The sequence below is a fragment of the Emydura macquarii genome, unplaced genomic scaffold (genome assembly GCF_026122565.2).
Source record: "Emydura macquarii macquarii isolate MOO-44397 ecotype Brisbane River unplaced genomic scaffold, CSIRO-AGI_Emac_v2 contig_1146, whole genome shotgun sequence".
NCBI classification, from domain to species: Eukaryota; Metazoa; Chordata; order Testudines; family Chelidae; genus Emydura; species Emydura macquarii.
In genome coordinates this window covers 19,151,254-19,177,565 of record NW_027131283.1, presented here as the reverse complement: position 1 = coordinate 19,177,565, position 26,312 = coordinate 19,151,254, and the positions used below count along the sequence as shown (strand labels likewise).

General features: G+C 41.3%; 2 protein-coding genes across 3 annotated transcripts in view; both read left to right on the top strand.

Moving 5' to 3' along the window:
- The window catches only part of MTCL3 (MTCL family member 3), a 48,184-nt gene extending 43,047 nt beyond the window's left edge, over positions 1 to 5,137 (top strand). For both annotated transcript variants that reach the window (XR_010919453.1, XR_010919452.1), the window contains exons 7-8: positions 2,683 to 2,800; positions 4,977 to 5,137. The gene's annotated coding sequence lies outside the window, so the exon portion shown is untranslated. The remainder of the gene's footprint in view (positions 1 to 2,682; positions 2,801 to 4,976) is intronic.
- On the top strand, positions 2,072 to 22,384 carry KIAA0408 (KIAA0408 ortholog). Its single transcript, XM_067546506.1, has 9 exons — positions 2,072 to 2,078; positions 2,683 to 2,800; positions 3,749 to 3,791; positions 4,977 to 5,143; positions 7,238 to 7,379; positions 11,359 to 11,700; positions 12,033 to 12,112; positions 13,696 to 15,034; positions 17,430 to 22,384. Exons 1-9 carry the CDS (start codon positions 2,072 to 2,074, stop codon positions 17,601 to 17,603), a joined length of 2,412 nt encoding a protein of 803 aa, XP_067402607.1. The 3' UTR covers positions 17,604 to 22,384.
- The last annotated feature ends 3,928 nt before the right edge of the window (positions 22,385 to 26,312 follow it).

Genomic DNA, 26,312 nt, shown 5'->3' with positions numbered 1-26,312 from the left:
AGACGGACTAGAAACTCAGCTTCTTCACAGTCCCATACATTTTCATTCTAATCTTCTAATCCCCTTAACTGAACCCAAAGTGGCTGCAATCCGTATACACCTCTTTCTGTGGTGCTCACAAGGCTGAATTATGATCCAGTGCCCATTGAAATCATTGGAAAGATTCCCATTGACTTCAGTGGGCCATAGATCTGGCCTCTTACTGAGTGAGTAGCATCATATTATTCATGGGCCTAACCCTGAAGCCCTTGCTCTGTTTTTAGTCCAGCCTCGCTCTTCCTGAAATGAACTTGAGATCTCTCTCAGTAAAAAATGAGTTCAGGATTGGGCTTAGTCTGTGTTTTAATATTTTGTTTCGCAGCACTTGGGTGACAACAGGCACTAATTTAGTAAAATTAAATAAATATGTTGGAATTAAACTCTATACGGAAATATAGGAGTAAAAATTCATAAGGTCATAGTCTGCCCTCCTTTATACTGCTATAGCCTTGTTGACTGCATTTTTGAAGTTGCAATGTTGTGAGAGGAGGATCTGATACATAAGGGGCTGGGTCCTACTCTGCTTTACATAGGACAGTTGGGTTGCCTGAGTGTAACTGAGGGCAGAAAGTAGCTCTGGGGTTTTAAAAAAAGAAGGATTTCTAAATGAATGGACTGAGGATTTTCCTCAGGAACTGTCTGTCATATTCAGTCATCTTTGTTCTCATTTTAAATGGCTTTGAAATTTGTGTAAACAGTCCGAGTCCCATTGCATATCTTACACAAGGGCAAAATAAGCACCCAAGTAATGTCTTCACTGGGACTTACTCTCTGACCATATAAGGAGAAAAAATGTATTTTCCCTGCAACCTGCTTTCGTGGTTACTGTAAAATGCACCCTGAGCTGAAACCCTTCTACAGTATATGTGTTTTAACGTGGGCACATCTTATCTTTCCAAAGGGGAAACCTGCTGAGGAAGCAAAGTGCCCCCGGTTCCTCACAGTAGCACCTTGGGAGACTATGTTCTTGATCTCACATGCAACTCCTATTGTTCGTAAGACAGTCAAATTCTGCTCTTGAGGGCATGAACGTTATTTCCATTCAAGGCAATGGGAATTGCACTCACATGCCTGATGGCAGAATTTGTCCACCAGTCTTCTGTTCAGCACAGCATACATCTGGAGATTGACTCATCTTGTGCAGGTGTGCAAGTGGTTGAGGGCACAAGGAAACTTTCCCCTCAACTTAATCCTCAGGCTGGGGCCAATCTCAGTTGCAGTCCTTGAGCTCAATCAAGCACAGAATGACTTCTGGCTACAGATGGAAATGGGGCAGGAAAGAGACATAGCTCCATGTTGCTTTTGCTGATGGCAAAGTAGTATGCACGCTCGCTTGGCACACCTGAGGGCTCATTGGGGCAGATGCCTGCCAGAGTTCCTCCTGAGATGATGTAGCTCCATACTTTACACAGCACAGACCAGTACCAAGTGTGCATGGAATTTATAACCGACAGTGAAGTGCAAGAACAATATCCAATTTGATACACAAATAAAAGGATTTGTCACAGTGGACTAGACTGTCTACCCTGCTCCACTCAGACCCGATAGAGAGGGGGGCACGGTGGTTGTTCAGTGGTTGTAACTCCTTGATCCCCTGCTCTCTAGCTTCAGCCTAAGTCAGCATTGCAGGGCAACAGCTCAAACTTATTATATTGGCATAAGGTCCTTCATTGACCTTATACGTGTGGAGGATTTTTTGTAGCACCACTCGGCTTAGTCACACCCCCTCTTTGCCCCAAGCCCATCTTATATGTCTCCTCCATCCCCTAATGCCAGGGTTGAGTGGTGCAGCTGGAACAGGAGACATCTCTGCCAGGTTTCTGCCAGGTAAGAGGGCCCCTTTGCAGGTTGATTCTCTGTTAGCTATATCTGGCCAGTTTAATTCACTGTGGTGCTACCAAGTGGTGCAAAATGGATGTAATAGATCAGAGAATCTGGCCTAATATCCTTATAAAGTAGCAGAAATGTTTGTGTCTATGCTGAACAAGCCATTGTCAGCGTTCCCAGAGTACAAATAAAATAGGATTACGCAATGACAAGTAATGTCTTATTTCAGATGTGATAATATATTTGAATACAAAAAGTAAAGATTTTAGTGTGGGGGAGAGTGGGATTTTAGGAGAGTTGTTAACCATCATGAAAGGTTGCCTCTATAAAAAATGTGCTTTTCCAATTGGTTTCTGGGGATCAAGCTGCACAGCTCCTAAAGAACTTAAAATGTGCCCCTCAAAATTGGGTGTGGCATGTAGAAAAGAATCCTTCTGTAAAGCACAGAGTTGCCTTTAACTAATAAAAGAAATCTAAAATTGTCCATTGTCATGGCTTTAATATTAACATTGGTTGCTTTGGCAAGCTCTAAATACTAAGCTGCACTATAAAACCTAAAAATGTCCTGGACTTGAAGTTGTTTACACAAAATATGAGCAGATATAAAGTTACAGAACGGGGGTTGGAAGAGGTGGCTTTAAAACCATCCTCCATGAGCTGACGTCACATGGAAGCCAGCAGCCGAGATGATGCCAAGCAGAACTGTTTTTCAGTTTGCAAAACTGAAGTTGTGAAGTTCATCAAAGAGAGTTGCAAGTGCTGCTCCGATTGAAAAGTTATATCTTGCCTGGTTTCTTGTTTGTTTATTTTTTTAAGGATCAGGATTCACAGAACTGGAACTCTTTATCCCAGCTAGCTATGCATCTCACTGCTTTCACTACTACATTGAGAAATGGACTGAAAAACTTCTGAAGGATTGCTTACTCCACAAAAGGTAAGTTCTTTCTTTGTAATCACAGTGTTTTTGAAGAGTTAGGGCCTTATTTGTGAAATAGAAAAGAAAGTTAACACATATTATTAAAGCTGTAAACAGTTTGAATATGGATCTTGTAAACATCTGCTTCATTTTAATATTTGTATCTAGACCAATAACAGTTTAAGATGTGATGGTGATTCTTTATTCTCCAGGAAAAGCTGTTCAGTGGTTCAGCCTATGTTTCCAAACTATGGAATGATTTAGTAACAAGACAGAAATGACAGCCCATTTTTGCACTTTTGATCTTTTGTTGTTTAAATAATAGACTGAGACTCTGAGAGTTTCTCATAGGTTTAATATAAAGTGCATAAAATCTATGATGTCAACCACTTCTTTAAAAAAAAAAAATAGACCCAGCATTCATTACCCATCCAAAAGCCAGCACCTTATCTTACATGTGCATTAATCGCTTGTAAAACAGGGAAGATGTTTATCTGAATAGCTGTGCACATCCATTCTGGTTAATCTCTGTTGAAAAATAACACCTCCTCTTCTGATGTCACAGCAGATTATTTTTAGAGATTGACATACCTCAGCAGAGATTAATTTCAAACTATTTTGCATTTTTGATAGTGCATAGAGGAGAGAAAGTAACATTAGCAACCAGGAGTATCCTAAACCCTTTTTATTTGAGAGGAGGGAAGGGTACAGTGAAAGGAGAAGGGAGATGCAGCTGATGTCAACAAAATTGATTATTTGCTTAAAGTTGATTGCTGTAATGAGCTTCTGACCTTGTCTAGGACGTGTGGAAAGTGCCGATATAGCCAGATTTCAGACACTGTAGTGCTTCACAAGGCAAACTAAAATGATGGCTGTGGTGGGGTGATCGGACTTTACATGTGAAAGAAAAAGGTATTTTAATAAAAAGGAAGCAACGGCTTTTTACATTTGTTTGTTTTGTTCAAGACGTGGAATACCCATGGGAACTATGCAGTGTTTTATACAAACAGTGAGTATACTAGCAGTATTAGAGATTGGGATCTTATTCCTGGCTTCCAGAGAGAAACAAGCAGGGAAAGAGACAGAGATAGGGACAAGGGTCAAAGTCCTCTGAGGAATTTACCCACCAAAACAACAGCAGTAGCAGCATATGGTCCCCCAGTCATCTGAGCAAACATTAACAATCATGAGTTTCACTATGAATATTTGCATCTTAAGAGGAAATTTGAAGGGAGTAAGAAGTGATATGAACAGGAAAAGGAAGCATGATGAGAGAGAGAGAAGCACTTTTGAGGGAAGTTACAAAGTTACAAGTAAATAGTTGCAGCTAACTTCTTCCAGGACTTAATTGCATTTTGATAGCCTCCACTCTATTTTTATAAATGGAATCTTGTATGAGGCAAATGTACATTTTGAAGATGGATGTAAACAAAGGGAGTAATACCTGATAAGTCATCACTCCAAAAGAGTACTGTGAGTCTTTTGACATGCTGAGCTGCTTTGCAAATGTGTGCATGACAGTAAATATTAAGCTGCAATGTATTGCTTTCGGTTTGGTGCCAGTAATTTTTACCACTTGCTTCTGATTAAATCACAGTCATTATTCCTAATGTTGCACTGACAAAGGCTTGTGCAAACAGTAGGCAAAATGTATCTCATTCTGTCTCTAGTTTATGCCTTTACACTGTTCTTTGCTGCATGCATTTGAATCATTCAAGAGAAGTCAAGTGAGTCAATAGAGAGATCACTTTGGTTAATTCCTCTGAAGTCTCTTGAATAAGTTAAAAAAGTCTACTAACAGAGTAAGTATAGCAAAAGAGTGAATTACTGCAGTACCTGGTCCTCCTTCCCCCCACAAAAATAACAAACTTTGTAGTAGTGAAGTGAAAAAATATTGAAATGGCTGTAGATGCTCCAGGAACAGACACTTAGATTGCAACAGATCTTCAGTGCATGGAATTCTTATCTAAGAAGTTGTTTTTGATCAACATTTACTGCAATCTCTGCTACTGAGCTAGAACCTTGGCCTTGGAGAGGGGGCAAGTGCCATAGCCTGGCTGTCCTCAACATGATGCCGTGAGCCTGTCTTAAACAACAAACTAATAGTGGACTCATTAACAGTGCTGAGTTGTCCTGGAGCAGCTGCGTTAGTTTCACAAATCTCTATTTGTAAAGCTACCCTGAATGTTTCTAGGTAGGTGAAAACAGCAGTGTTTTGCTGGATCTGAAGTCTCTTTTGGAAGTGGTTCAGGCAGAGCTCAAGAAGGAAGAGAAAAGAAGAAGCTTTTGGCAGTCTCAGTATTCCAATGACAGGTCTGAGTGGGAGCTTGAAGAGCCGAGAACAAATGCCGCATTGCACAGGTAAGTAATTCTTATTGCATTACTGTGATTTTGAAAGGGAGCCACGGGGAGGTTCACTAAATGGAGGCCCTGCCCTCTTAGGCCCCAATCCAACTTGCACTGAAGTCAGTGGAGTGACTGCTATTAGCTGCAGTCAGAGGTGTGCAAAAGGAGGGGGCAAGCAGGGGCATGGCACCTCCCCCCCAGTAATTGGCAGGGGCACAGTACTCCTCCAGCCCCAGAGCTGCAAAAGAGAGAGCAAACTCCTCCGGCCCCTGGGCTGCGACGGGGAAAGTGAGCTTCTGCATCCGCGGGGCTGTGGCAGGGGCACAGAATGTGCCCCTCCAAAAGTGGTCAAATTTAAATTCCTGCGCGTGCCCCTGGCTGCAGTGGGAGTTGAGTCAGGCCCTTAGTGCTGTCAGTTGAGATGTACTGTAGCAGGACTTCATCTCATAGACTGATGCTGCTAACCTTTTGGACCTCAGCTCAGCTCACAGCTCACTTGTTAATGAAAGAAGCTGACTCTGAATTAGATGTCAGCTTGGCAGGTGCCTGAAATAAAGCAGATAGTGGTAAGCAGTGATCAAGTAGTAGCCACAGCTGAATCAATCCGCTTTGCCCAATAAAGGGGCGAGGAGAGCTTTGCATGAGGCACAAAAGGGAATTACAAAATTGATGTAAACTAGTAATCCCTATGTTAAAGGAAACATGTCCAATAAAGGGAGAGGCTTTTGTGACCTGACAAATAACATTGACACAGCCTCTGATCATGAACCAATGCAATCTGCTTGCTTATTGTGAACAGATATGAGTATCCATGTCCCCTGATTAACATAACAGTCTGCTTTGAAACCCAGATTTAAGGAACACACACACAACTGTGCATACAGTACATCATAACATGGAAGGCTACTGAACTGTCACTCCTAAGAATGAATTAATGGATGTGGTTCTGACCCCCATGCTGGTGTAAATTAGCAGCCATTCTGCTGAAGTTAATGAAGTTACTGGTGTAAAAATTGAGTGAGTGAGAGGAGAATCAGTTCTATAAAATCTGTCACCATTCAGTAAAAACTTTCCCTCTACAAGCATATCATAATATAGCAATGCTACTTAGCACTTGTCCATCCACAGAACTCAAGAGATTTTTACAAAGGGTGGTTGGTGGGCATCACGATTTGTATTTTTACAGAAGGAGAAATTGAGGCACAGAGAGGTTAAATAATTTATGCAAGGTCTCACAATCAGTCAAGAGTTGGAGATAGATCCCAGTTCTCCTGTCTTCCAGATCCATGCCATGGGACTAACATATTTATTTATTTGGATTTGTAAAACCAAAATATATTAAGCTTTTATATTGTGTTCTGATATGTATATGTATGTGCATAAAAGATGTATGGTTTCCCCCCATAATTGCATGTTTTCTTTTGTGTAATTAAAAGGATAGATAGAACACTCAAACTTTTTAAATGTGTCAATGTAAAGTCTCAGTTGTTTTGAGCGAACTTGCTCTCTTTAGAGTTCTAGTTGTCTTGTGAACCAATTCAAATATAGCACACAGACAGCATTCTTGGCCATTCTGCCTAAAGGACACATCTTGCAAGGTTCTAAGTAAGGTCTTGAACTGCCATTCACTACAGCAGGAATTGAGAGTGCTCAGCGTCTTGCAGGATAAAGTGCCAATATGACACTTCTGCTTCATCTAAGAGAGAGCAAGCTTCAGTATTACCCATTTGTATGATTATTCCCTGTTTCTATGCTATTTAGGTATGGCAGGTAGAATGACAGACTAAATATATTACCAGATACCACTTTTTTGGGGGAAAAGGGGTTGGAACTCCTTTTCCTTCTGTGTGTTCCAGTTCATCCACACCTCTATTGTAATGTATATGTTTATAATTGTAATCCTGATAATAGGCTCCTGTAAGCAAGCGTCGACACAACTGAAATTAATGGAATGGGCTCCCTGTTATATTTGCTTCTTTTTTTTTTTCTTCCCTTGAAGCTAGAATCAAAGATCAGTAAGACTTGTTCTGATAAAATCAATCCCAGCTTACAGGAAACATTCAGGAAAAAAAGAAAGGAGCAGAAACACCTTTTAACTGATACTCATAGTGCAGCAATGGACCTCCATAAACAACTGGAAAATACTGAGAGGAACTGGAATAAAGAGAAGATGGAACTGCTGGAGAGATTTGACAGTGAAAGGAAGGAGTGGGAAAGTCAGTGGAAGGTCATGCAGAAGAAAATAGAAGAGGTACTCTGGATTTTTAAGTGTAAAAACACTGTAAACATTAACATTTTTCTAAAGTCTTATCTGGTAGCCCAAGGCCACCTAATGGTTTTTCTCTCAGAATCATTTTCCCGTTCAGTGTCTGCCACTGTTTAATGGCTGAGGGCTGGATGCGAAGTCTGAGCTGTGGAAGTATTTGAGATATTGTTCATTTTATAACCATGCATACAGAGCAAGAACTTGATATGTCACTTTGAAGCATTGGTCTTGGGTCAAATTGGCTGCAGTGTGGCAGGCCGTATATACCATTTCCAGAGATTCTGGGCACAGTGTGCATCATACATGCATTTTAAAAAGTAGTAACACCTTGAGCAGACATCTCTGTATGGGGCTGGGGTGAATGCACATTTATCAACAAAAGTCCAAAACAGGCATTATAAAATGTACCTCTTTGGCTGTAAGAGGACTCAGAACCATGTACACTGAGATAAATTATGCACTACTTTATTCATTAACATCAAAGGGAATGCCATGAATCAAACAATGAGTGGAACAGGAAATGAGAGATTTATTCCTGCAAGGACCTGCTGTATTTATTAGCGATATTTATTAGAAAAAAGAGTTACAGTAAACAAAGCCTAGACACAAAGAATGTTTACACCTGATAGCAATCATTTACTTTCTACCAACCTAATTCACTTCCTTCCTGGGACTGCTTAAGTAATTTATATATTATTCTTTTACACCAAAGTTATCATCTGAACAACATCCTCTGATTAATGTACAAGTTTATTCTAATACACACATGAAAATATTCTTGCTTGCTTTCTGCCATCACTGGGAATGTGAGGGAGAGATTGCTCACATGAAAGGAAAATAATAAAATGGAAAAGGAAAATGAAGCCAGATGACTCACAAACATATGCTGCCCTCGTGTTTCAGCTGTAATTTCTATTGGAATTGAATATGATATTCTTCTCCACTTCCTGCCTTAAATGTTGCAATGTTGCTGTGATTTGTTAAATAGTTGTCTTGTTTTGCCACAGAAGTGACTACATTTCAGCAGTTAGTAATGTGATCCCTGTAGGTGTGTATATATATATACTGTTTGGGGCAGGAATCAGGTTTCCTTTCTGTCATTTACAGCATCTAGCTCAATGGAGCCCCAACAGCTTATTGGGGCTATATTATAGTTAATAATGATCTGCCATTTTATTAGTTGACTCTCTGATGTCAGAGATGATGGGCCTAATTCTCAATGACATTAAGGCACTTTGACACAGCTCTAGCAGTGTAAAGAGACTTTAAAGTGAGTATAATTGTAATTTACATACACTGTAATGCACCTTTAAGCTGCCAGAGCAGCGTAAAGCAGCCTTAATGGGAGAATCAGGCCTGATAGCTTTTGAATGAGATGCAGTGACCCTTTGTGATCATTCACAATTCCACCTCCCTTTTCACATAAAAATAGAAATGTGTAAATCTCAGTGTCCTAGCCAAATTCCCAACTCAGGTAATTGCATTCTACCTATATGTATTCGCTATGTAGTTTCAACCAGATGCAGTATTTTTCTTTACTGCCTGTCCTAAATTGTGTTACAGAGTTGCTCTGCACTGTTAAAGAGTAGGTGTGTTTCAGTTCAGAGGTGGCTATATCCCTTTTCAGTTCAGAGGTGGCTATATCCCTTGTCTACCGCACATGGGTATTGTGAGAATTAATTAATGATGGTAAAGAGCTTTGGTATCCTTGCATGCAAGGCACTAGAAGTGGAAGCCTTTGTATTATAATTCCCCAAATTAGAATGTACCAGGACACATGACTTAAGAACACCTTTGCTTTTACTAGTGGAGGCAGAAGACCTTAAATATCCATTAGTGGCTAGACCTCAGTTTTATAGTTAATCAAAAAGGCAGTAGCACATTACCATCCAACACCATTCTGGAATATTGATTCAGTATTGATTCACAGAGACAGTTTCACTTATTTAAAGACCCTCAGAATTTACTGGAGCACATTGGTTTTCTCTAACACTCTACCGTTCAGGTACTGACCCAGCGCAGAGGTACTTAACTTGTGAGACTTGCTGGAACCCCATTCCATAGCTCTAAGCCAGGGGTGGGGAACCTTTTTTCTGTCAAGGGCCTGATGGTGGCCCTGGCGGTGGGGAGAATTTGGCGGTGGGGGAGAATTCAGCGGCGGCGCAGTTTCACGGCGGGGGCGGGGTCCCAGGGGGGGGGGGGGGCAGTGCCCGCCGCCGAAGTCCCCCCGCCGCCGAAAAGGGGCAAATGGCGGCAGGGTTTCGGCGGTGGGCACTGCCCCCCCCACGGAACCCCGCCGCCGCCGTGAAACCGCGCCGCTGCCGAATTCCCCCCCGCCGCCAGGGCCAGACCAAATGATTTCGTGGGTCGGACCAAATGACGTTCCCCACCCCTGCTCTAAGCCATAGATTAAAATAGAAATTTTAACAAATTTAATTTTAACAAAAATTTAATTTTAACAAAGCTTCTCCTTGTGACAATAGAATGGTCCATTGGTCATTCCACTGTAGGAATCAGATTTCTTAATTAAAAATACATATCAAATTTTTCAGCCTATCAGTGGTTCTACTGAATGAAAATCTATAATGTGCCAATTTATAAAAAGGGGAATAAGGACCACCCAGGGAATTACAGACCAATCATCTTAACTTCAGTACCTGGAAAGATAATGGAGCAAATAACTAAGCAATCAATTTGCGAACACCTAGAAGATAATAAGGTGATAAGTAAAAGTCAGCATGGATTGTCAAGAACAAATCATTTCAAACCAACTTAATAGCTTTCTTTGACAGGGTAACAAGCCTTGTGGATAGGGAGAAAGTGGTAGATGTGACATATCTTGACTTTAGTAAGGCTTTTGATACTGTCTCGCATGACCTTCTCATAAACAAACTAAGGAAATGCAGCCTAGATGGAGATACTATAAGGTGGGTGCATAGTTGGCTGGAAAACCATTCCCAGAGAGTAATCATCAGTGGTTCATAGTCAAGCTGGAAGGGCATATCGAGTGGGGTCTTGCAGGGATCAGTTCTGGGTCTGGTTCTGTTCAATATCTTCATCAGTGATTTAGATAATGGCATGGAGAGTACAATTATCAAGTTTGCAGATGATACCAAGCTGAGAGAGGTTGCAAGTGCTTTGGAGGATAGGATTCAAATTCAAAATGATCTGGACAAACTGGAGAAATGGTCTGAAGTAAATAGGATTAAATTCAATAAGGACAAATGCAAAGTACTCCACTTAGGAAGGAAAAATCAATTGCACACATACAAAATGGAAAATGACTCCCTAGGAAAGAGTACCGTGGAAAGGAATCTGGGGTCATAATGGATCACAAGCTAAATATGAGTCAACAGTGTAACACTGTTTCAGAAAAAGCAAACATCATTCTGAAATGTATTAGCAGGAGTGTTGTAAGCAAGACACCCAAAGTAATTCTTCCACACTACTCCGCGCTGATTAGGCCTCAGCTGGAGCTAGTGTGTCCAGTTCTGGGCACCACATTTCAGGACAAATGGAGAAAGTCCAGCGAAAAGCAACAAAAATTATTAAAGGTCTAGAAAACATGACCTATGAAGGAAGATTGAAAAAACTGGGTTTGTTTAATCTGGAGAAGAGAAGACTAAAGTTTTCAAGTACTTAAAAGGTTGTTACAAGGAGGAAGGAGAAAAATTGTTCTCATTAGCCTATGAGGATAGGACAACAGGCAATATGCTTAAATTGCAGCAAGAGCGATTTAGGTTGGACATTAGAAAAAAATTCCTAACTGTCAGAGTAGTTAAGCGCTGGAATATATTATCAAGGAAGGTTGTGCAATGTCCATCATTGGAGATTTTTAAGAGCAGGCTGGACAGACACCTGCCAGGGATGTAACATAGTTTAAAACAGATGATAAATACAGCCCTTTATCCTACAAAATCATAACACTACTTTGATTAAATAGGCTGTTTTATTTCCTTTTCAGCTTTACCAGGAGGTAAAACTAAGGAGGGAGAGCAATATGAATACCCGGGATAATAAGGCCATTCATAGCAAGATGCTGCAGCTGTCTGTATATTCCCCTACTTCAGAACGGAGTGACACAGCAGAATTGAACTGTCGACTCAACTTGGCAAATGACAGAATGGAAGACAAGAGTTTGCTCAGTAAAACAGAACAAGAATGTAAAGAAACTAGAATCAAGAAGAAAAACAATGCTTTATTAAGGAAGAGTCTGGCCTTTGACAGCCACGAGGAATATGAAGACTGCCTCAGCTTGAAAACTTCTAAGAAATATACCAGTAGTTATGCTGGTGATCTCAATGCAGTAAGTAAGACAGTAACTGTGGCACTCAGTTGCAAATGTGGGGAAGATGATGAAATCCTTCTCTCTCTACCCAAAGTATATGTCCTCTGATCCTCAGGATGCAACAACTTCCCAGCCAGGGAATATTTCTCCTTCCCCCTCAGTTCTACTGTTGAGAATATAAACTTTTGTAAATATACTAATGGCATGCTATTTATCTTCGTCCATAACTTGGAGATATTTCTGTGCTACTCCCTTCTGCACAGGATTCTCCCATGTAAATCAGTATTCGGTTTAAAACAATTCTGGAGATTATTGTTCACTCTAAGGTAACATTATTTATATTTGTAAAGGCTCTTAAAGAACTGGCAAAAGTTAGTGAAGAGTTATGCAGCTATCAAGAGGAAATTCGAAAGAAGCCCAGCCATGGAAGGTAAAAACACATTTGGCCCATTTATGTTAGGGGGAAGAAAGGCAACAATGGGCCTATTCAAGTTAAAGGGAGATTTGCCACTGTATTGGTCAGGAGATGGATAAGGGTCCAGTGCTGAGTTTCTCAGTGCTCAGTGTAAGGAATCCCAGTGAAAACCAAAATATGTTTCAAACTCATGGTTTAGTTGCAGAAAATGCAGTGTACCTCCAAAATATATAAACTGATATCTATATTTACATAGGGCTAGATTGTGCCTACCCCTCACACAGCAGCGGAGTAGACAGGATGAAAGATTTCTATCTTCCTTGTGTGTCATGTTAGCGTTACCTTGATCTCAGCCCTGGTTGCTGGAGGGACTGGAGGAGATTTGTACCAGATACTCCCTACAGGGAGCAAGGAGGCAGGGAGAGGCTCTCTCCACCCCACTCCCCCACTTTGCACACGTAAACTAGTGGAGATGGCTGGCCACATCAGGGGGAAGTTAGCTGCATGCTGAAAAGAACAGTAGCAAATAATTTTTCCCTCCGCCAGCACCCCATCCACTGCAAATACAGTGCCCTTGGATTCCTCCTGGGGCAATACCACCAGGCACCACCCCTTACACAAAGATGTACATAAAATACACATGGCTAAATTGTGCTCTTGGTGTGACAGGTTGTCTGCCAGGGATTCAGTGGAGCCACATCACAGCTGAATGCCCTGAAGGTTTTTTGGCTGATTCTGCCAGAATTCCTCCTTGGGGCTCCTGGGAAGCCCACATTTGTGTGGCAGCTGCACCACTCTTGGAGAAGATGCATTGTGTTCCTCTCTCGAACTCTGGTGACCACAGACCTAATCTCACCCTGTCATCTTCTAGGCAGCTAACATCTATTGCCTTCTAGGTACCTGGGCACATTGTGCCAGGCCCTTGCTCAGAGGCTCAAGAAATACAGAGGGGCTCCTTGAAGTCTCACTCCCCACCCCCTCACAGCACATCCATGCATGGGCAGCCCACAGTCTTTTCCTCAGTGTACGATTACTTTAGCGTTTCTATCTGTGAAGGGAATGGTGTACAGTTTGTGAATGCGTGCTGGAAAATGTGATTGTTGAATGGAACCATATATGACGTATTTGTTTGCTATCATCTTGGATATTAAGACATTTACACAAGCCAATGACTATATCCAGAGGCTCTCCTCACTCAGTCCATACTCATGCAAACTCCCACTGAACTCAGTAAAAATTAGAGGGCCCATCCTCCTTCCTACAGTAAAACCTGTGAGAGGGGATCCTGGTGGGGGGCAGAGGGCAAAAATACACTGCAAGGTTCCCTTTGCTGAGATTCCTTCAAACTCTTCCATCATAGGGTGGGATTTCTTCCCTGTGTACATAGCAGTGGAATTGACTGTTTGAGAGGATTTTGGGGCACTAGGAGTGGAAAACTGTGCTGGGGTTAAGCCCTTGTTCCCTGGGCGGTCAGCCACTGCCCTTGTGCTCTGTAACATGTCTACAGGTTTAGCTTTCCCTTTTTTTCCCCCAGATGACTCCTTAGGAGGAACATCCTCATCACTCATCTCTAAAAATGCCTCTTCTTTTATGTACAGAATGAAGTCAGTTCCTTTTCTGGAAGAATTTGAAGAAACCCAAAACACAGTTATTATGCCTGAGATGAACTGTATGTTCATCAATGAACCACACACTTCTTCAGTCACTTCTGAATCAGAAGGCCAAAATTACAGGAAGAACTTGATGAATGCCAACAGGGGTTTGAAAGATATGCCTTATAGCGCTCTTACTGGTGATGGAGGAAGTGACTTCATGCCCTGGCCAAAAAAAGAAGCCCCGCCAGTTCCTCCACGGAGCACTTCTCGACATCTGACAAGTTCACTCTCTGCAGCTGTACAAGTCTCTGATTCAGGCAGCAAAAGTAACTGTAAGGTTCAGGAGGGTAGGAATGGAAGGAAATGTATTAATCCTTCTCCTGCAAAACAGAGTGAAGCTCCAACGGCACATGCAAATGAAGGGAAGTCTGCAAAAGGTGGTGCAGTGGTAACTGCTTCAGTATCTACAGCCAGAAAAGAGAAACTATCTGAGTGCAGTGCAGTGGCAAGTTTTTGTCACAACACATGGTCATGTGATGTGGGCAAGCTTGGAAAAGGTACAAAGAATGGATCTTCCCCATTGTCTGCCCAGAAAAGCTGTTCAGATGGAAATATGGTGCAAACAGAGAATGTGCAGAGGAGACATTGCCCTAAATCTCATAATGGTCTGCATTACGGTAATGGCTCCTGTGCCCCTGCGATGCTGCCAGAGAAGACCCAGAGAAATGAAACTTTGGCAGCAAAGATTGATGAATTTAACAGGACTGTATTTCATACAGATAAATGCAGCAAATCTTCACAAGAAAATCAGAAGCTTCAAACACTAACTGAAGATCATAAACACTGTGGTGCAGGGTATGACTCTATCGTTAACAGAACAGAAACTGTAAATGCATCTTATGTTTCAAATCCCAGACTCTCTGCAGCAAAGGAACAGGATCCTTGCAATCCAAGCAAAATTACCAGAACAGGGCAACAAAAGAAAACAAATGGACTTCTGAGCACCAGTGGCTACCGGCATATGCTTCACGAGCATGATTGGAGACCAAGTAATTTATCTGGTCGCCCCCGTTCAGCTGACTCACGGTCAAATTATGGAGTTGTTGAAAAACTTTTGAAAAACTATGAAAAATCTACAGTGACTTCTTTGTATAATTCTAAATGCTGCAAAGATAAGTGGACACAGCCAGATTCTGAGTTCACAGATGGGAGTTGTGAGACATTGAGTCAGTATTTAGAAATGCTCCAGATAGAGCAAGGAAAGCAAGAGTTTCAGAGGAATTCAGCCAGGCATGTTAGGCAGCAAGTCAAACCAGGCAAAGAGAGACAGAAGTTACCGGAGGTAAGATTTACCGAAATCAGTTAACTCAATTTTATACCCAACCTCAGAAACAAGCCACTAAAATGGGACAGTCCTAAATGACATTTTAGATGTTTGTGTAATATTGGACACTTTGGGCCTGATCCATATCTCATTTACTCCAGTGTGAGTCAGAAGTAATTCCATGAAAGGTAATAGAGCTACGTCAGTGAAACAGAGGAGTCCTGTGGGCCAGGTTCTGATCTCAGTTGCACTGGTGTAAATCTAGAATTTAACTTCAGTATTGTTACTTGAGATTTGCACTGCTATAACTAACATCTGAATCTGGCACATTTCCCCCCAAAATGACTAATGTTTTCAAAAACATTCAAATGGCCTTAACACAGTCTCCAAAGGCAAAACTTCTGGGGGCTGAGAGAGCCGTCTCCAGAGGGATGGCTGCTTCTTGGCCCCTGCAGTTGCCTGCTGGGTCTCTATAAGCTTCCAGTAATGGAGCATTCTCACACGTTCTTCAAATCCAGACCATGTGGTCAGTCCCAACACTGAGCCAGGGGAAAGAATAGGCTGCCACAGCCACAGCATTTTACATTTGGCCTTATTTTACTGGCAGTAGTGTAGAAATGTTGCCCTTTTCTCAAATTCTTTTTAAAAGAAAAGGGAAACAGGTATTTTTTTAAAAAAATGTATTTGAAGTTACTGGTCCTCCAACGGCTGCTGGGAAGTGGAAGTCACTACTGGCCCAGGTAGAGTACTGGATGGAAGAATACAAAGGAAAGGATGTAGAGAAACTGGAAAGGATTCAGAGGTGAATGACAAAGAGGATCAAAGGGATGGAATGCAAGCCATACGAGCAAAGGCTGAAGGAACTGGGTATGTTGAGTCTGGTAAAAAGGAGATTAAGGGGGGACATGATAGCAGTCTTCAAATACTTGAAAGGCTGCCATAAAAAAGATGGAGAAAAGTTGTTCTCTTTTGCCACAAAGAGCAGGAAAAGAGGCGATGGGCTCAAACTACAGCATAGCAGATTTAGATTTAATCTCAGGAAAAACTTCCAAACTGTAAGAACAATAGGACAATGGAACAGGCTGCCTAGAGAGGTTGTGGAAGCTCCTTCACTGGAGGTTTTCCCAAGGAGGCTGGATAGCCATCTGCCTTGGATGGTTTAGACACAACAAATCCTACATCTTGCCGGGGGATTAGACTAGATGACCTTTGCGGTCCCTTCTAACCCTATAGTTCTATGATAACCTCATTAGCTCCTCACAGAAACAGGGTAGACTCATTTGGAGCTGTGAAACCCCATAGGAGAAAAACGATTATGTGTCAGATCGTCAGCTGGTATAATTCAAATTGGCACAATTCCATTGACTTCAGTGAAGCCACATTGATTTAAACAGCTGAGAATTTGATCCTATAGCTTTTCTTCTGACCAAGGTTTGAGCCTAACAAAAGGGATTTATGTTTGGTTTTGTTTTTTTTTGTTTTTTGTGGTCAGCTTCATTAGTGCAGAGTATAATTTTCAGCTGAAACAACCTTGTTCCACCATCACAAAAAAATAAAAATAGAAGCTTCTGATTTTCGTCAATGAATATTTGGGGAAAGAACAATGAGCCAGCATATGATTTTATTTATACAGGCATAAATCCAGAGTTACTCTACTAAAACCAGTGGGCCTGACTCTCCTCTGTCTTGCCCCTTGTGTAGTCATTTATGCCTAAGTAAAGTGGATGTAAAATACTAACTAATTAAAATGGCAACATTTTTAAACCCATCTGCACTCACTTTGCAAAGAATCAGATCTATGGTAAATACCTTGTATTTACACTAGTGAAATGAAGAGCAGAATCTGGACTGTTGTATTTCATGTGTTTTTAAAGCTCTTATGCAGCTGTGACACTGTATTCATAAATAATCATCATTAACAATTTATGAAGTGCAAACATCTTCACATAACAGTAATGGAAACACAGTCCTGCACAATGAGTCCCAGTTGGTATAACAGGATCCATCAAGATACCTGTTTCAGTGTATTGTTGTATTTTGTGTGTTTGTGAACCAGCATAAAAGTTCATCTGCAGAAGTTCCAAAAATGAAAAGACGCCAGCAGGATCAATTAATTTATGGTTTGCATATGAGTTAAAATTTTATACCTTCCCTTGTGTCTAGCATTTATGATCACATACCTCATACTGCAACTGATATAATAATTCCTATCTATAGAAGTGTCTGTTCCTTTGCATTCTATACATTGCTATGTAAATACATCGTTAGGTCCTTTTAATAACCCATGACCACCTGTTCTGAGATTGGCGAGGGTATGCCATTTCATTCCCTTTACATTCCACGAATTGTAACTTGTTAAGGCAAGTAGTTTCATTGTGACTTGTTAAGACAAGTAGTTTCATTTGTGTTCTAGATATCTGTGCCAGCTAAATATTCAACTGGGAAAGGGTTCTCACGGCCAGCACGGCCAGCAAATCGACGCTTACCTTCCAGATGGGCATCCAGATCACCATCAGCACCACCTGCTGTGAGAAGGACTGCACACAATTATTCTCTCTCACTTCAGTCAGAGACCTCAGTAGTCTGAACTCAAGGATGAATTTGATGCTGTTGTGAAATGTGAAAGCTCTGCGCCTCTTTATAACCCTGTGTTCTGTGTTTGTGAAAGCAACCAGTTCTACACTGCTGTATATCGTCCAGGAGTAACCCTGTCACTTGACTTACTGGGCAAAGCATTTTCAATCTTAGATCATCATCACAGTCTTCAGTGTTTTTATTGATGAAATAATTATATCCTTGTTTTTTTCTTTTTCTTTTTCTTTCTTAAATGGCTTACAAAGAATTTCTTTTGAATTATATCCTCCTTGATTTGCCAATCTATTTTGAGTTGATACAATGTATAGTTCTGTATATTCTGACTTTTCTGCAAACAGCAGAAAGTAAAGCTGTATGCATGATCATGTGTTTGTAGGTGCATGTGTTGGAATAGGAAGTATACAGGTCTGTATTTAGAAGAGACAAACTCTGTGCTAGTGTCGATGCTGAAATTACAACATATATGCCTATATATACTTTGTGTTTATTTTAAAATTTTGAAAATATAAAGTCCTGATGACATTTATATTTTGTACATCTTTTACATAGGTTTGCAGGCATAGTGAATATGCATTTTTTTACTATAATTGCAGCGACAAGAGCTTGCACAATATGTATCAGAAGCAGATTAGCTCAGTGGATTCCTCAGACATGCTTAATGGCATACTTGTTTGGTTTTCCAGCCCTTATGATGCTAGGTCAATACAGCTGGGCTTATTTTTTCTGAATTAAAATGCTATATGATTAGTACTATATTAGCCTTTTTCCATCACCAGAGATATTCCTAAAATGTTCCGCTGCCTTAAAATGCTTTATACGTGCCATTTAATATAACCTACTGTAGAGAATTAACTCCAGTAGTTTCAGCTATATTGTAATATACAATTTATGGAGGAAAGAAAAGGATGGTAAGCCTGGCAATTCTTTCAAATTTGTTTTCTTTAATCACTATTTAAAAGCATAGCTACATCAGAGACATTTAACCTGTTTACTTTCAGTGAAAGCAGGAGAATAAGGAATGCTATGATTACCAAATGCTGTAGTTATGCTCTTTCTTACTTTGTTACTGGACTTCATAGTTTGCAAGCCAACAGCTAACTTACTGCTCCCGTGAATGGTATAAGTGGCAGTCAGCTATGAAGTTTACTTGCATTCTGGCAACAGCCTACATATAGTACATAAATATTCCCTCAAGAGCTGAAGGAGATATGCTGGTTGTGGTGCCAGAAATCCTAGACTGATGGCATTAGAAGTATGTTTTTGCCCTCATCTGTCTGTATATTATTGGCCGTTAGAGCGCTGTGTGTGTAGGCTGGTTTAGTCCCTTCCCACAGTTTGAATGAACTATTGACTCTATTCAGCATTTTTGTTCAACTTTCATAATGACATTGTTCTCCATTCCAAAAATGTTGTACCCATCATAATAAAGTTGCCAGATGCATAGTGTAGCAGTGGTGATAAACATTTTCCTTAAACAATGTACCCAGTTTATAAGGAACAAAGAGGAGTTTCTTCAACATCAGAATAATCTTACCACTTGCACTTTTTCTTTTTCCCCTCAAGAAACACAGCATGTTTATGGCTAAAAATCCCAGGATCCATTAATGTGCACAATTTCTTTTCTCAGGATTTCAGGGCAAGTGTAGACTATTGTCCTGGTGGGTGGTACATGTGATACTGTAGGGAAAATAGACATGCTTATCCTGGTAGTCATTTGTTATCCTTATCCTGGCATGTGAAGAAGCAGATTATACATATTCTCATTTCTTTCAAGAGCCTTGTCCTTCCCTTCTTCTGCAAAACTGTGTATTTGCAAACTGAGAAAAAAGCACCTATGGAATGTTGTGAGGCACTGCAGCCCAGAAGGTGGAGGCAGTAGCTCTTCAGAAATCAGAAGTATCAAAATGAGCAGACAGCATTGCCATACATCCAGCATTATCCCCTCATGGTGGCTACCTTTGTGGCAAAAATGGTGCTCAGAGTACTTTGCTGGTATAGACATAGATAGTTGAAAGGAGGGAATCCCCATAACAATATACGAAAGCTGCAGTTGGATACACAATTCAGCAAAATGTATTCAGATGTTGGTGCATTGCCATTATTGTCGGTGTCTTCCAGGACAAAATGCCTTGGAGCAAATTCACACAGGCTGGTGTACAGAAAATGGTTAGGGACAAAACAAAAATAAGAGCTCATAAGTTTAAAAAAAAAACCAAGAAATTTGTTCCTGTTTGCCTTAATTTGTAGATTAGTCTGCTAACTTCCTTAAGGCTACAACATTTATGGATGCTTTAAAAGTGAACATGGAAGATTGCTTAAGATTCTATCTGATTGAGCAATATATTCAGAATTGACCGTTTAAATGCCTCATTAGTGCTAAAACTGAAGAAAAAATGAGTTTTTATGAGAGACCCCTATAAATTGGGGTTTCTAATCTTACTGCTGATTGGAATCATACTCGCCATTAAGTTACCTTCAGACTAACAGATCATTTTAAAAGTTTATTGTGCATCGTTTGACGTAAGCAGCACATATGATCAATTTCCCTTCATTAACCAGTTAAGATATTTCTTCAGTTTACTAATATTTACTGTCTACTTTTGAGCTACATCAGTCTGCTGAATAACATAGAAGAGAACAAAAATCTGCAGCATTTCCTGGTGTGTGTAACTTTAATTAACAGAATGGAGGTAAACTAACAGGTCAAGGACAAATCCACTTTGTCAAGACCTTCTGAGTCCCTCTAGTGCATATACCTTGGTTTTGACATCTAGAGATCTCAGTAATTTGTGCACTATAGCTGAAATCTAGCTGGATATATTGATTTTAGAAATATGCCACTAAGGCTGTTTAAAAATGAAGTTGTCTTTGCAGCAGTAAGCGTGGAAGAGCCAGTTCCCCACATTGTGATAACCACAGCTTAGCAGCTCTCTTAAAGTAGCCTTTCAGTGATATGACATACAGTCTTGCTTGCTGTAGGAGGAAGGGGTATTAGGTGACTTTCCATTTTCCCCAATGTTAGTTAAGATTGAGAAGTGCTGCCATGCTGGTACTTCTGAGGGGACACAGCCTCCAGAACAAAGAAATCATAAATCTTCAGAGTGGGACATAACTTTTCTCCTGCCATTGATCTCACCAAATGAAGTGTTCCGCTGCTTTTGTTTTGTGAGCCTTTTGTCAAAATGACAGGTTTCATGTTATGCCTCCATGTTTTGGTTAAAGTCTCAGTGTAGATGTACATGCTTTCTATTCATTCTCTGAACCACTTAGAGACTCTCTGTACTGCTTAGGTTGGGAACATTAATATATTTTACTTTGGCGCTGAAATAAATCCAATAGAAAGTCTGCAAAGTTATAAAAGCCTGAGGTAAATTATCTAACTGGCAACAGGGTAGGAGTACATTAAAGAGAATCCCCTCAGGCACAGTGGAGTTAGCTGCCAACCCAAACATTTGGCAGGTATTGAAAATATGTGAATGTCACTATGAATCAGTTGCCTCCTCTCTTTGATGCTTTGTTGTTTGTATTGAACACAACCATAAAGGGAGTATATTTCTATAACTTTAGCGCATGGAGTCATAATTTTTCCCTACATCTCATTTTATTGGAAAAAACACCCAGAGAAACAGGCCTGTAGGCCTTGTCTACATATAAAAGTTGCATGAACTTAACTAAATCAGTTTGTAACCCAATTTGGTTAAATCAGTATAAAACCTATGTATAAACCAGGCCTTAGAAATGAGAGAGAGATGACACCCCAGCCAACTTCCCTTGGAAAGACCGGTTGGCCTGATACAGAGCCCTTGGGTAGGGGGAGAAGGAATAAAAAGGTATATCTCCAAAGTAATCCTCACACATCTTTCTTTTTCCTTTAGCTCATTGTTCACCATCTAGTTCCACTTAATGTTTTATCTTTTCTGTGTAAGCGATAGTTTTCCTATAAAGAGTACATTTTAAATGACGCTAAAGCAGTGGTTCTCAACCTATTTAGCATTGTGGGCCACATATGCAGCTGTCTCAGTGTCATGTGGGCTGCAGCCACACAATATATATACTGGCTGTACGGCCCTGAGGATGTCACATGGGCTGCAGCTCTGCACTGATTGGGCTGCAAGAGTAAATTGCCAAGCTGTATAATATAATTTTCCAGTATTCTTTTGAGCACCAGTTACTTTCTACTGCCCTTTGATTCTGTTCAGTGTGTACACAGTTGTCTATTTAAGAATATGTTTCTGTGGAAACTGTAAATAGGGATCTTGTATCCAAATTGCCTCACTATTGTTTTGCAAAGTTCCACAGCATCCCAGCAGGCAGGCCAATTCCATCCCAATTTTAAGTTATGGACCAAGTCTAAATACCCTAGCATGCAAAAAGGTATGCAATTTTTGCAGTGTTGCTAGGCAAAGAATTTCTTTGGCATTGGGGCCTGTAATATACAGCTCTATCTAACATACTATCATTGTTCTCTCTTGGCGTAACCGGTAATATTCTCTTTGATTGTGTACTCATTCTTTAAAATGAAAGGCAGAAGACATTTACTTTTCTCTGCCAAATCTAAAAACCTTTTTGCATCTGTCCTGTCCACCACTTCTTGATTCCCAGTGGATGTATATTTTCTGTGGGGTTCCTGGCCAATGGTCCATATGTATATGACGTACAGTGGGATTTTCTATTTGTATTGCAGTCAAGATTCTTTTTCCAACACATCTTGTTCTTAAACCTGTTGATATTACTGTTGCCATCCATAAATATATTAGAACTTAATTTATTGTTTTCCGTCATTTGAAATGCACTTTCTTCATCAACTATTAATGTCACATACTATATAAAACTTGTTACTCTTATAGTTTAAGGTTGGTTAATCTGTTTTTGAGGTTGCTTTTTTTCCCTTTTCTATTTTAAAAAGCATATGCATTAGCAGGAACATGTTCCTAATATGCATTGTACAATAAGCAGCTATGTAGCTATGGGATTAAATACTTACAGTGCCTTAGTGTGATGTTACTCTGAAAAGTATTGTACTGGAACTTCCTTAGAGTAACATAAACTGAACCCACAATATGAACAAAGTCAAGTGTATGAATGAAAATCAGGAAGGTAACAGAAGAATCACACATCAAGGTGCTACACTTGTAAATGTGTGGCTAGTTCTTTGTTTCTAAGGAAACATCCCTTTGTACTTCCCGTAGTGTATCCTCTGAAATTTCCAGTAATGTATTTTTTTCACCTGTGTCTTTATAGATACCAAACTCCATTTTTTTTTGCTTCATGTGCAGCAGTCGATGTTGGTGATTTCAAATTCTCACCCATTTAATGCTAAAAATAAGCACTTTTTGCTGAGTGTTTATCAGCATCTGTATGGTTTCGTTTGTTAATCCTTCTAGTGTCGTTGTTTTACCAGCAGATAGGCCATAGCATTCATGATATGGACATTATGAAGTTTATGACTTATAATCTCAGGTCATCAAAAGTGTTTACATGCCTAACTCCCAATGACATCAGTGGGAGTTAGGTACTTAAATACTGTGGAGGGTATGGGCCAAAACACCTTTCATTCACACAATAATCCCAACACTTGCAGAGGGAGGAGCCCTGCAATACTGCGGGAGGGTGGCTATCTCTGTGAGGTAGAATGTGACTGATATTTTGCTCCGGCACACTATGGGCCATGTTGTAATTATCCCCTCACCCCCATTGGTCATGCAAGTTGTGGGGACAGGGAGCAAGCAGCTTCATCCCCAACCAGCATGCCTTCTCCCACGCAGCAACACAATGGCAGCTCCCGTGCTCTGTTTTGTTAAGTACTTGCTCTCTGTTAGCCCTCCGAGGGACACTGGCCACCCTAAATGGGGTGGGAAGAGACAGGGCGCACCATGGGAAGCAAGGGTGGCTTGCTGTGCTGGGGGTACATGCTTTAACCTGTAAGGGCATGTGCAGGGTGTGCCTCCCAGGGGTGCTATGTCTCCCCACCAACTCTAGCCTGAGTCTACACCTTCACGGGGCAGTCTGACCGCCACATAAGAGTGAGGGTGGGAAGAGTCTAATAAACGTTTTTCTTATGTCATTGAAATGATAGTAAAATGACACAAGTCCTGACTCAGTGGCCCGTCAAGGAATTTAGCCACGATGGTGTGTTTGGGGGAGGGGAAGTAACTCCTGCATTTCCAGTGAGGTACCGTGGGACTGAATGATTGGCCGAGGTAACAGGACTTGATCTTGGGGCAATCACTGCATTCAAATGGCAGCATCTATCAAGGTGGCAGGCCATAGTTTAACCAATGATTTTGGATAGGTACGTTTTCAAGTACGTTGCAGCTTGTGCTGGTGTTAAATTCCCTGCCGTTTGCTAGGGAAAGGGAGAGTAAAAAGACAAGAGCATAACTTTAATAGGCTGGCTGAGGGCCTGTTGCTAGGACTCTGCCCAGTGGCTAACCACAGATTGCTATTTTCCTTTTTTAGCTCAAGTGGTAGAAACCTCTATTTTTGGTGCTGAAGGTCCCAGGGTTAAATCTCTGCTCACGACTGGTGTGAGCCATGACCCATCACAAAGTGGCATCCCACATGAGACATTAACTCCTGTGCACTTCAGACTCTCAAGGGGAGCTTGTCTAATGGGGGAGCATGCTGATCTAGTGCATAGGACTCTGTCTCCCTTTAGTGTGTGACCTCAGTATCTACACAGGTTGCTATTTACTATGAGCTAAAGGAGGTCTCTTTGAGAATGTCTACACAGCACACTAAGTCTGTACCTGGACTCAGGTTCAAATTCAAGCTGCCCTTCCATCCACACACAAATTAGTCTGACTCAGGCCAAGACCCCCTCTAGACTTGAGCCTGTGGATCCTGCTAGAAAGGGGTGGAGGTCACAGCCCAAACCCCACTGTGATGGGTATCCAAGCCCAAGCACTTTGCAGTGTGGATGCAGCTCAAGTCCAGGCACCAGACTGGAGTCTGGAGAGTCCATAAACACTGCCCCACAATCCCATGGAACTGTGCTGCCCAGCCCTTCCATCCTCAAACTTCCCACTTGCTTCCCTGGAACCAGAGCAAACTCCTGGTTCAAACGCAGCAGCTCAGCGTTTAACCCTTCATTTCCATGCAAGCTGCTCAGCTGGAAATACAGTATAACCCTCACATTTATTAATGTGGTCAGCACCCAGAAAAAAGTACTGCAGCAAGCATGCTGCTAGCTGGCTAGAGGAACACAGCCAGATTCTTGTTAACCTTTGGTGTGAAGCAAGCATGATATTCAACATCAGCAAAAGCACAAGAAGTGATCATGTCCACAAAACTATATCTGAGCAGTGTTGGGGATTGACCAGACAGCAGACCAATGCAGAGAGCAAATCAAGCATCTGAAGACAATGTACCACAAAGTCAAGGATGCTAATGACACCTCGGGGACACCTTTCTTCCTGCATCTTTCATCAGGAATTTGACTGGGTACTAGGAACTGTAGCAAGCACTGAGCCCACGATTGTGCATGATAATCTGCTGAGCGGGAATGGTGCTCTTAGAACCCCCCAGACACAGGCACTGCTGGAGGAGAGAGAGATGAAGGGCAAGAAGTGACCCCAGTGCTGAGGCTGGTAATCAAAGAGACTATATCTCACAGGAGCAGCTCCAGCACAGTCCATACTAGGAGCTTTTGGGGGATGGCCCTGGGAGCAGCCTGCTGCAGAACCGACATTGGGGCAAGCACCAGAGCTAGAGCCTGGTAAAATTTGGCCGCCATGTTTGTTGCTAGCAATGTATGGCTGGAGGGATTTCTGGCTTATAGGCTTATTCAATTACTAATACAAGCCAGGATTTTGGTGTGCGTCCCTTCAGGGCAGGACCCAAACCATTCCCCTAGCGCCTCCATTCCCCCCTGCCGTCATGTGGGATTCAAAATGGACACCGTGAAATGAGGAAGAAAGTTAAACAGTTGTTGTGAAATTTTTACTAGTTACTCACTGCTATTAGTATGGGTTGGTGCTCCCCGATTAACAACCTCAAGTATCCAATACAGCACACCTTATAAATCGGCCATGCCCGCTCTGTCCTGTAAATTGAATCCCAAAAAATCCTGGCTGTTTTGAGTTCTAACAAAATCAGAGTACGCATTTGGTTCCTTGTTGGCTTAATTATATGAGTCCAAATTACAACAGAGGATATCAGTCGGTCTGTGTTAGAGGTCCCCATGGCTGGCAATCAGTCTGGTCTATGCATGGTGCTTGTAAGAAGGCTGTTCTGTGTCTCCAAGCTAATCAGCATCTTGTTGATTATACCATGAATATACCTATTTGCTGGCTGGTGAGGAAACTGAACTTTTCACGAAGTAGGAACCCCAGAGGTCAGCTATGTTCTAGTGCAGGACATAATAAGGCCACCTTTATAACTCATGAGCCCCCCTCTATTCCGAGATGTGCTGGTTGGTCATTAGATGCCAAAATAGCTTCTTAGCACACACAGATGGCCATCCTCCACTGGCCTAGAAGAGAAGTTTGTGCTTCTACTTGGGAACCTCCAGAATCAATGTTCTGTGCTTGCCCTCCCAGATATGATTGAAAACCCACAGCTAGTGATTTGACTCCCTTCCTCCCCTTGGGAAAAATGCAGGGGATGTAGAAATCATTTCACCTGGGTTCTTTAGGTGTATCTTATAATGTGTGATGGCTTTCAGTGTTGCTCCAAAGGACATCTGAAGTGACCGGGGTTT